Source organism: Mandrillus leucophaeus, unplaced genomic scaffold (assembly GCF_000951045.1).
Source record: "Mandrillus leucophaeus isolate KB7577 unplaced genomic scaffold, Mleu.le_1.0 Scaffold104, whole genome shotgun sequence".
NCBI classification, from domain to species: Eukaryota; Metazoa; Chordata; class Mammalia; order Primates; family Cercopithecidae; genus Mandrillus; species Mandrillus leucophaeus.
In genome coordinates, this window is record NW_012098543.1 from 1,658,189 (window position 1) to 1,669,516 (window position 11,328).

At 43.0% G+C, this 11,328-nt stretch overlaps 1 protein-coding gene across 1 annotated transcript in view; it reads left to right on the forward strand.

Moving 5' to 3' along the window:
* Positions 1-10,920, forward strand: part of LOC105539775 (zinc finger protein 701-like) — a 33,300-nt gene extending 22,380 nt beyond the window's left edge. The window contains exons 3-4 of the mRNA XM_011980199.1: positions 2,596-2,722; positions 9,111-10,920. Of these exons, the coding sequence (XP_011835589.1) occupies positions 2,596-2,722; positions 9,111-10,624 (1,641 nt within the window). The 3' untranslated portion in view covers positions 10,625-10,920. The remainder of the gene's footprint in view (positions 1-2,595; positions 2,723-9,110) is intronic.
* Positions 10,921-11,328: the final 408 nt, after the last annotated feature.

The window sequence follows — 11,328 nt, forward strand, 5'->3', positions numbered from 1 at the left end:
TATTGTTATATTTAAACATCCCATGATGCATGTATTTGTTTTGTGGTAAAACTCCAAGCAAAGCTGCAGCTTAGGCTCTTAGCTATAAAGCATCTCCTTTCCTTGTCACGTCCTCCACCCTCCTTCCAGCCTCACTGGGGAGCCGCTACTGTCAGTTCTGTGCCAGGTGTCAGAGCTAGTCTCGTACTCGTGTATTTCTGCATTGTTATGAGACTTAAAAAAAAAAAAAAACTGTACTAAATTAAAAAAAGAAAATTTTATATGTATATATTTTTTACTTTCGGTTTGAGACTGCACGTGAAGGTTTGTTACGTAGGTAAACTCATGCCATCAGAGTTTGTCGTACAGATTATTTCATCACTTCGGCGTCAAGCCCAGTACCCAATAACTTTTTTTTTTAATTTATTTTTTTTGAGACTGAGTTTTGCTCTTGTTGCTCAGTCTGGAGTATGATGGCATGATCTCAGCTCACTGCAGCCTCCATCTCCAGGGTTCAAGTGAGTCTTCTGCCTCAGCTGGGATTACAAAAAACCGGCCACCACGCCTGGCTAATTTTTCTATTTTTAGTAGAGACAGGGTTTCAACATGTTGGCCAGGCTGATCTTGAACTCTTGACCTAAGGTGATTCACCCTCCTCAGCCTCCCAAAGTGCTAGGATTACAGGAGTGAGCCACCACGCCCGGCCCCCAATAGTTATTTTTTCTGCTCCTCTCCTTCCTCCCATTCTCCACCTTCAAGTAGACCCCAGTGTCTGTTGTTTTCTTCTTTGTGTTCCGGGAAATATTTTACTTTGATATTTGATCCTGCTAGTTGTGAAAATTTACATGTTGTCATGTTAGTAAACATGGCTAGCTTGCTCTTTGGCATTGGAAATTGGCTGAGTGACAACCTGTGGGTCATTTGTGATTTTTCTCTGTATAAAGAGTGCCATAGTGGCTGCCTCCGTGCATGCCCCGCATTCCTACAGGTATCTGAAGATTCCTCCAGGTCAGGCAGGTGAAGGAGTGATTGCCTCCTCTAGGATGAGGCATTTCCTGTTTTCTCAGATCCCTCAAGATTCCCCCCTGCCTCCAACTGCCAAAGTGTCCTTTTCCAGCAAGATGAGATTCCTCTTCAGTTAAACAAAGCTTGCTACTTTTTGTATTTTTAAAACTCATATATATATACACACAAACACACACACACACGTGTATATATATACACACACATCCCCACACATATACACACGTATGACATACACATACTTATATAAACACACACGTATGTGTTTTGAAAATCTGGGACAAATGATGTAGCAGGACGAGCCGCTGACAAAACCTCTCAGACACCGAGTGGTAGAAGGAAGGCCTTTATTCAGCTGGGAGCATGGGCAAGCTACTGCCTTAAAATCCGAGCTCCCTGAGTGCACAATTTCTGTCCCTTTTAAGAGCTCACAACACTAAAGATTTCATATGAAAGCGTCGTGATTGAGCAGTCTAGGGGATAGTGACAGGGGTTTCATGCACCGGTGGTCAGAGAGAAACAGAACAGGGCAGGGAGTTTCACAGTGTTCTTCTATACAGTGTCAGGAGTCTATGAATAACATCGGTTGCTAAGTTATGAGTTGATTTGTAACTACTGGGTTTAGGCCAGGCAGACCCAGGCCTGGTTTCGGGCCTGGCACCGGGCTGCCTGTCTTTGGTTTTACTTCCTTGTTTTTTTCTTAAAACAGGTACTGAGTATAAAACAGTATACAACAATGTGAGAGGGTCTCTCTCTTTCCTCATTGACAGTGCTTTGTATTAACATCTAGTTTTTTGTCAGTCCGAGTAGGTTTTATTATTTTATAAACATATCTATATGTTTATAAATGGATTTTTGTGCTTTGGATTTTTGTACGAATTGTACAATTTGTACAAATTTTGTACAAATTGGATTTTTGGACTTTGAATAATTTTGTTTTCATGTATTTTATTTTATTTTGAGACGGGGTCTCACTTTGTTGCCCAGGCTGGAGTGCCCTGGCATGATCATGGCTCGCTGCAACCTCCACCCTCAGGGTCAAGCTGTCCTCCCACCTCAGCCTTCCAAGTAGCTGGCACCACAGGTACCTGCCACCATGCCAGGCTAATTTTTTTTTTTCTTTTTCTTTTTGAGATGGAGTTTCTGTTGCTTAGGTTAGAGTGCAGTGGTGCGATCTGGGATCACTGCAAACTCTGCCTCCTGGAATCAAGTGATTCTCCTGCCTCAGCCTCTGGCATAGCTGGGATTATAGACATCACTCATGCTGTGTCTCATCTAGATACTGAATGTCACTTGGTGTGTCAATATAAGTTTCAGACATTTCTTTAACAGGAACCCTGCTTTCATTTTTTACTTATTTCTTGTATTTTTCACAAACATAAGAAATTCATACTGAGAGGGTATCATGACCTCTTCAAAAAGTGTAATCAAACACAACTGGGAAGACATCATGTGGTGAAAAGTCCCTTACTCGGATTTGTCAGAACATTCACTACGATGAAATCCATGCTTTCCCCTCTCTCCTCTTCTCATTTTCTGTAAAGATAAGAATTCCTCCCATAACCATTTGCTTAAAATGTGTTTTCATTTCAGGGTCTGTTGACATTCAGGGACGTGGCCATAGAATTCTCTCAGGAGGAGTGGAAATGTCTGGACCCTGCTCAGAGGACTCTATACAGAGACGTGATGCTGGAGAATTATAGAAACCTGGTCTCCCTGGGTGAGGATAACTTCTCTGCTGGGGATGTGTCCTTGTGTGTCTTTGTATTTTCTCTTGTTTCTTTTGGGAGCCCCATCCTTGCTTGACTAAAATGGAAACTGTATTGAGTTTGAAGTGAAAAGGTTCATGATGTAGCATCTGGACTTTCACTGTCCCCTTTGTTTAGATGTTCTGCTTTCTTCATGATACCTCAGCGTGGGTTCCAGAACTAAAGTAGGCATAAAACCTTACGGCAGGCTGATCATGGTGACTCACACCTGTCATCCCAGCACCTTGGAAGGCCCAGGTGTGTGGATCACTTCCGGTCAGGAGTTCGAGACCACCCTGGCCAACATGTAGAAACCCCATTTCTACTAAAAATAGAAAAGTTAGCCCGGCATGGTGGCACGTGCCTGGCGTGGTGCATGCCTCTAATCCCAGCTCCTAGAAAGGCTGAGGAAAGAGAATCACTTGAATCCAGGAGGCGAAGCTTCCAGTGAGCTGAAAACACTCCACTCACTCCAGCCCGGGCGACAGACTGTCTGAAGAAACAAAAACAAAAATAAAACCTTCTGGCAGACTTTAAAGATATCCAGTTCCCTGTTTGCTTCTCCTGTGCTTTCGATTCAGTAGTTCTTGGAAGAGAGCTCGATGTCCACGTATTACATATTACAACGTTCCCCAAGCATTCAGAGGGAGGCAGTCAGTGGAGCAATTAGTGAAATATTTTCCTAGATTCATCTGTAATGTCTTCTTTCCTACTGAAACGTAGGGCTGGGACTCTAGAAAAGCTCCAGCATGTTATGGTTTTTTTCTTTTTATAAGCAGAAGCCTCTTTCTCACCTGTTATCTCTACGTTGGAGCAAGGGAAAGAGTCCTGGACTGTGGAGTGTGAACTGAAAATAGCAAAAAAAATTCAGGGCCGGGCACAGTGGCTCATGCTTATAATCCCAGCAGTTTTTCAGTCCGAGGTGGGTGGATCACTGGATGTTGGGAGTTCGAGAACAGCCTGACCAACATGGAGAAACTCTGTCTCTACTAAGAATACAAACTTAGCTGGGCGTGGTGGTGCACGCCTGTAATCCCAGATACTCAGGAGGCTGAGGCAGGAGAATCGCTTAAATCCAGGAGGCGCAGGTTGTGGTGAACCAAGATCGCACCATTGCACTCCAGCCTGGGCAACTCCATCTCAAAATAAATAAATAAATAAATAAATAAATCCAGCTGGGTGGGAATGTATTACAGGTGTAAAGGCAGGTAAGAGCCCAGATGGGCAGAGTGGAAGCTCCACCTTCAAATAGTGTGTGGGGAAACTCTCTGCAAGTGGGAGAATTCTGTGGGAAAAGGAAAGGTTCAATCCTGAGATCTCTGAATAGACATCTTTTTCCCCCGCTTATTTCTCTGTTCTTTTTTCTTCTCTTTCTTCTCTTTCTTTCTTTTCCTTTTCTGTCTTTTCTTTGTCTCACACTGTCGCCCAGGCTACAGTGTATTGGCGCAATCTTGGCTAACCGTAGACTCTGCCTCCCGGGCTCAAAGGGTTCTTGTGCCCCAGCTTTCCATGTAGCTGGGACTGCAGGCACTCACCACAATGCCCAGCTAATTTTTGTGTTTTTAGTAGAGACTGGGTTTCACCATGTTGACCAGGGTGGTCTCCAACTCCTGATCTCAAATGATCCACCTTCTTCGGCTTCCCAAAGCACTGGGATTACAGACATGAGCCACCATGGCCCAACCATTGTTATTATTTTAGATAGTTTTGTCTTTTAGTTCTTAGTAAACATGTAAGTGGTTGAAGCATGATTCCAGGGTGAATATAACAACCACGTTAGTGTCCATTCCTTTCAGTATGCAGAAGTGAAGTGTGTTGTATAGATATTTGGGGCAGAGGTGGTTGTTGCAGGTATGTTAAACATCTTAAATTATAGCATAATGATGAAACTTAAAATTTGCATAACCTGGCCAGGTGCAGTGGCTCACGCCTGTAATCCCAGCACTTTGGGAGACCAAGGTGAGTGGATCACCTGAGGTCAGGAGTTAAAAACCAGCCTGGCTAACGTGTCGAAACTTTGTCTCTACTAAAATTACAAAAACTAGTGAGGCACGGCAGTGCGTGACTGTAATCCCAGCGGAGTCAGGCAGGTCACCTGAAGTCAGGAGTTTGAGACCAACCTGGCAAATGTGGTGAACTCCGTTTCTACTAAAAATAGAAAACTTAGCCAGGCATGGTGCCAGGTGCCTGTAATCCCAGCTACTCGAAAGGCTGACACAGGAGAATTGCCTGAATCCGTGAGGTGGATGTTGCAGTGAGCCGAGATTGCACCATTGCACTCTAGCCTGGGATCTAGGGCAAGACTCCATCTCAAAAACAAACAAACAAACAAAAACCTGCAAAAACTACTCCCTCTCCACTAGAACTGTTTTTAATTTATGTCAACATTATTTCTGTGTATGTTGCATTTCGGTTGACATATATGTACAGTGTTTTTTCATGCCTTTTTATTTTAAATAATATGAAAAAAAGTTTAGTTATGAAGAAAAGGTACACGTGTACCAGTTTCTGTATTTGTCCTTTTATTAATTAATTAATATATGTATTTATGAGACAGTTTTGCTTTTGTCGTTCAGACTGAAGTGCAAGGCTACAACCTCAGCTCACCGCAACCTCTGCTTTTTGGGTTCAAGCGATCCTTCTGCCTCAGACTCCCAAGTAGCTGGGATTACAGGCATGGGCCACCACGCCCGGCTAATTTTGTATTTTTAGTAGAGACAGGGGTTCTCCTTGTTGGTCAGGTTGGTCTCGAACTTCCGACCTCAGGTGATCTGCCTGCCTTGGCCTCCCAAAGTGCTGGGATTACAGGCATGAACCACCATGCCCGGCCTATCTGTTTTTTTTATTTACCTTTACTGGAGAACTTTATGTTTGTGTGTTAGAGTTACTCTGTAGCCTTCTTTCATTTCCTCTTTTTTTTTCTTTGAGATGGAGTCTTGCTTTGATGCCCAGGCTAAAGTGCAGTGGTGTGATCTCAGCTCACTGCAACCTCCGCCTCCCATGTTCAAGCAATTCTCCTGCCTCAGCCTCCCAAGTAGCTGGGAGTACAGGTGGGTGTCAACACGCCAGGCTAATTTTTTCTATTTTTTTTTTTTTAGTAAAGACAGGGTTTCACCTTGTTAGCCAGGATGGTCTCGATCTCCTGACATTCTGATCCTCCTGCCTCAGCCTCCCAAAACGCTGGGATCACTGGCATAAGCCACTGCACCCAGCCTTTCTCAAGGTTTTTAACACATTAGTGCCATTAGATGGCTTCAAGGATTGCAAGTTTTACAGTACAGACTCTCAACTTCCTTTGTTTAATCAGATTTGTCAGCCGCCAGTGATGTTGATGATGAGATGCTCCTGTTCCTGCCTCAGTCATTAACACTGTCCTGTCAGAAATAGCTTAGAATCGCCGGCCATGGTGGCTCACCCCTCTAATCCCAGCACTTTCAGAGGCCAAGGTGGGTAGATCACTTGAGGTCAGGAGTTTGAGACCAGACTGGCCAACATGGTGAAACCTCGAATGTAGTAAATGCCAAAAATGTGCCAGGCGCAGTGGCTCACACCTGTAATCCCAGCAATTTGGGAGGCTGAGACAGGCGATCACTTGAGGTCAAGAGTTTGAGACAAGCCTAGTCAACATGCTGAAACCTTGTCTCTACTAAAAATAAAAAAAATTAGTTGTACATAGTGGTGTGCACCTGTAATCCCAGCTACTTAGGAGGCTGAGGCAGGAGAATCACTTGAACCCGGGAGGTGTAAGTTGCACTGAGCCAAGATCATGCCACTGCACTCCAGCCCGTGTGACAGAGTGACTCTGCGCTGAGGTGGGAGAATCACTTGAGGTAGGAGAATCATGCCACTACATTCCAGCCTGGGTGATAGAGCGTGACTGAATCTGAAAAACCAACAAACAAGGAAATAACTTAAACTGGGAGGCTTAAGATGCAGAAATTTATTTCTCCTGAATTTGGAAAGTGGGAAGTCCAAGAGCGAGGTGCCAGCCAAATTGGTTCCTGGTGAGAGCCTTCTTCATGGTTTAGCCCAGCCATCTCCCTGCCATGTCCTGACACTGTGGAATGAAGAGGCAGTGAGCCCTTTAATGTCTCTATAAATGCACTGGTCCTATTCATGAGTAGTCAACACCCATGACTCAGTTCTCTCAAGGTCTGCATCTGCAGGAACATCCTATTAGAGAATACCAAAACTACCAAAGCGAATTTGAGAAGTAGTTGTGTCGTTTGAGTCTTATCCTGTCGCCCAGGCTGGAGTGCAGTGGCCTGATCTCAGCTCACTGACACCTCCACCTCCTGGGTTCAAAGGATTCCTGCCTCAGCCTCCCAAGTAGCCGGGATTACAGGCACCCTCCGCCATGCCCAGCTAATTTTTTTGTATTTTTAGTAAAGATGGGGTTTCAGCATGTTGGCCAGGCTGATCTCGAACACCTGATGTCGTGATCCGCCTGCCTCAGCCTCCCAAAGTGCTGGGATTACAGGCATGTGCCACCGCACCTGGCTGTTAGTCAATTCTTACTCGTTGTAATGCTGTGTATTTCCTTGACCTCATCAGAGGTCAATCTGTTAAAATCAGAAGGTAGTGATCCTAGCATGTAATTCAGTTCTTATATTGTGTGCTGGTGGTAAGTAGAAATTGTGGCTTTTTCTTTTTTTTTTTTTTTTTTTGAGACGGAGTCTTGCTCTGTCGACCAGGCTGGAGTGCAGTGGCCGGATCTCGGCTCACTGCAAGCTTCGCCTCCTGGGTTTAGGCCATTGTCCTGCCTCAGCCTCCGGAGTAGCTGGAACTACAGGCGCCCACCACCTCGCCCGCTAATTTTTTTGTATTTTTAGTAAAGATGGGGTTTCAGCATGTTGGCCAGGCTGATCTCGAACACCCCGTCTCGGCCTCCCAAAGTGCTGGGATTACAGGCTTGAGCCACCGCGCCCGGCTGTGGCTTTTTCTTAAGTGGAAATTGTTTACAATTCTGCGGACTGTATGAATGTATGTATTATTTTCTTGTTTTATCATTAGTTACAATATTTTATTAATTGAATTTTATGACTCTACATGTGAGTATTCAGTATGTGGCATGCAATATAACTGACACACTGCACTCATTAATGTCACAAAGTGCCACCGGGCGCAGTGGCTTACGCCTGTAATCCCAAATGGCCAACATGGTGAAACCCCATCTCTACTAAAAATACAAAAATTAGCCAGGCATGCTGGCACTTGCCTGTAATCCAAGGTACTCAGGAGGCTGAGGCAGGACACTCACTGGAACCCAGGAGGTGAAGGTTGCAGTAAGCCAAGATCGTGCCATTGCACTCTAGCCTGGGTGACAGAGCAAGACTCTGTCTCAAAAATATAAAAGTAATAAAATATTTTTTAAAAAGTCACAAAGTGCCTGTTCCACATGGATATAGGAAATATTTCACAGTTATTCAGGAAAATATGGTATTAACATTTTCTTTTTTTTGAGACGGAGTCTCACTCTTTCGCCCAGATTGAAGTGCAGTGGCACAATCTCAGCTCCCCACAGTCTTCCTCTCTCGGATTCAAGCAATTCTTCTGCCTCAGCCTCCGAGGTATCTGGGATTACAGGTGCACACCACCATGCCCGGCTACTTTTTGTATTGAGATGATCCGCCTGCCTCAGCCTCCCAAAATAGTGGAATTACAAGTGTGAGCCACCATGCCCTGCCTTTTTTTTTTTTTGAGACGGAGTCTCACTTTGTCATCCAGGCTAGAGTGCAGTGGTGCGATATTGACTCACTGCAGCCTTTGCCTCTTGGCAATTCTTGTGTCTCAGCCTCTCACGTAGCTGGGACTACAGGTGCGGGACGCCATGCCTGGCTAATTTTTGTAATCTTTTCTTACCTTCTCAGTGCTATGATTGTTTGACAATACAGAATTTCCATTGATTTTGATTATCGTTACAAGGGCTTGTTGTGGATTATTTACCAATATAGTACGTTGTCCGGTCCTTTAGCACTTATTTGTATACTCTGAATATGCTGTAAATATAAAGAATATATATTTTTTCCTTCTTTGATGTGACAGTAATTTTTTTTTTGCAAATTGTGATACACTTTAGGGTCACAGTGGAAAAACACTCCTTACTTCAGGCTTCCACATGTTTGTGTCCTGTCAGTGTCTTGTCATAATATTGGGAATAGGCTTCTGTAGAAATGATTTGAAGTACGTGTAATTGCCCTTTATTTATTAAAGAATCTTAGTTCTTTTGTGTTCCTAAACTTTGAAGGTCATGTTTGGGAATTTCAAAATAAATATTGTTATTTGTGTCCTATTTACACATTTCAGTATTATTTACCGTCTACACTTAATTGGAAACCTATTGGTGTTTATATTTTGTAGCTATCTCTTCCAAATGCATGACAAGGAAGTTCTCATCAACAGGGCAAGGCAGTACGGAAGTGATCCACACTGGGACATTGCAAAGACAAGCAAGTCATCACATTGGAGATTTTTCCCTCCAGGAAATTGAGAAAGATTTTCAGGACTTTGAGTTTCAGTGGCAAGAAGATGAAAGAAATGGCCATGAAGCACTCATGACAGAAATCAAAAAGTTGACTGGTAGTACAGACCGACATGATCAAAGGCATGCTAGAAACAAGCCTATTAAAGATCAGGTTGGACAAAGCTTTCATTTGCATCTGCCTGAACTGCAGGTATTTCAGAGCAAAGGGAAAATTGATAATCAGGTTGAGAAGTTTATCAGTGATGCTTCCTCGGTTTCAACATCCCAAAGAATTTCTTGTATTCCTAAAACCCATATTTCTAATAAGTATGGGAATAATTTCCTCCATTCTTCATTACTCACACAAAAACAGGAGGTACACATGAGAGAACAATCTTTCCAATGTAATGAGAGTGACAAAGCCTTTAATTGTAGCTCACTGTTAAAAAAACGTCAGATAACCCATTTAGGAGAGAAACAATATAAATGTGATGTATGTGGCAAGGTCTTTAATCAGAAGCGATACCTTGCATGCCATAGTAGATGTCACACTGGTGAGAAACCGTACAAGTGTAATGAGTGTGGCAAGACCTTCAGTCACATGTCGTGCCTTGTAATTCACAAGGCAATTCATACTGGAGAGAAACCTTACAAGTGTAATGAATGTGGCAAGGTTTTTAATCAACAATCAAACCTTGCACGTCATCGTAGACTTCATACTGGAGAGAAACCTTACAAATGTGAAGAATGTGACAAAGTTTTCAGTCGCAAATCACACCTTGAAAGACATAGGAGAATTCACACTGGAGAGAAACCATACAAATGTAAGATTTGTGACAAGGCTTTTGGACGTGATTCACACCTGGCACAACATATTATAATTCACACTAGAGAGAAACCTTACAAGTGTAATGACTGTGGCAAGACCTTCGTTCAAAATTCATCTCTTGTAATGCATAAGGTCATTCATACTGGAGAGAAACGTTACAAGTGTAATGAATGTGGCAAAAGTTTTAATCACAAATCAAGTCTTGCATATCATCATAGACTTCATACTGGAGAGAAACCTTACAAGTGTAATGATTGTGGCAAGGTTTTTAATCGAAAATCAAACCTTGCACGTCATTATAGACTTCATACTGGAGAAAAACCTTACAAATGTGAAGAATGTGACAAAGTTTTCAATTTCAAGTCACTCCTTGAAATACATAGGACAGTTCATACTGGAGAGAAACCATACAAATGTAAGGTTTGTGACAAGGCATTCAGGTATGATTCACATTTGGCACAACATGCTGGAATTCACATTGGAGAGAAACCGTACAAGTGTAATGAGTGTGGCAAAGCCTTCTGTGGCCAGTCAACACTCATTCACCATCAAGCAATCCATGTTGTAGGGAAACTTTACTAATGTAATGATTGTCGCAAAGTCTTCAGTAACGCTACAACCATTGCAAATCATTGGAGAACCATAACGAAGTGAGATCTTACAAGTGTTATAAATGTGGCAGATTTTTCAGGCATCATTCTTACCTTGCAGTTTATCAGCGAACTCATACTGGAGAGAAACCTTACAAATGTGATGACTGTGGCAAGATCTTCAGTCAAGTTTCATCTTACACAAAACATAGGAGAATTCATACAGGAAAGAAACCTCACAAGTGTGATGATTGTGTCAAAGCCTTTATTTCACGTTCATGCCCCATTACACATCAGAGAATCCGTACTGGACAGAGATCTTACAAGTGTCATGTGTGGCAAGGTCTTTAGTCTGAGGTGACTCCTTGCAGGACATCAGGAAATTCATTTTTGAGGTAATAGTTCCAAATGCAGTGAGTATAGCAAACCATCAACAATTAATTGACATTAGATTCAAATCAGCATTGACTTGAGTTTGAGTTGACTTAACACTGAGTTCAAGCATTAATTGAGATTAAAGTGTTTATGTTCAGAGGATTAGGCCAGGTGCGGTGGCTCACACCTGTAATCCCAGCACTTTGGGAGGCCAAGTTGAGTAGATCACTTGAGGTCAGGAGTTTGAGAGCAGCCTTGCCAACAGATGTGAGCCATTTTCCCAGCCTGTTTTTTTGTTTCTTCAACAAATACTGATAGGGA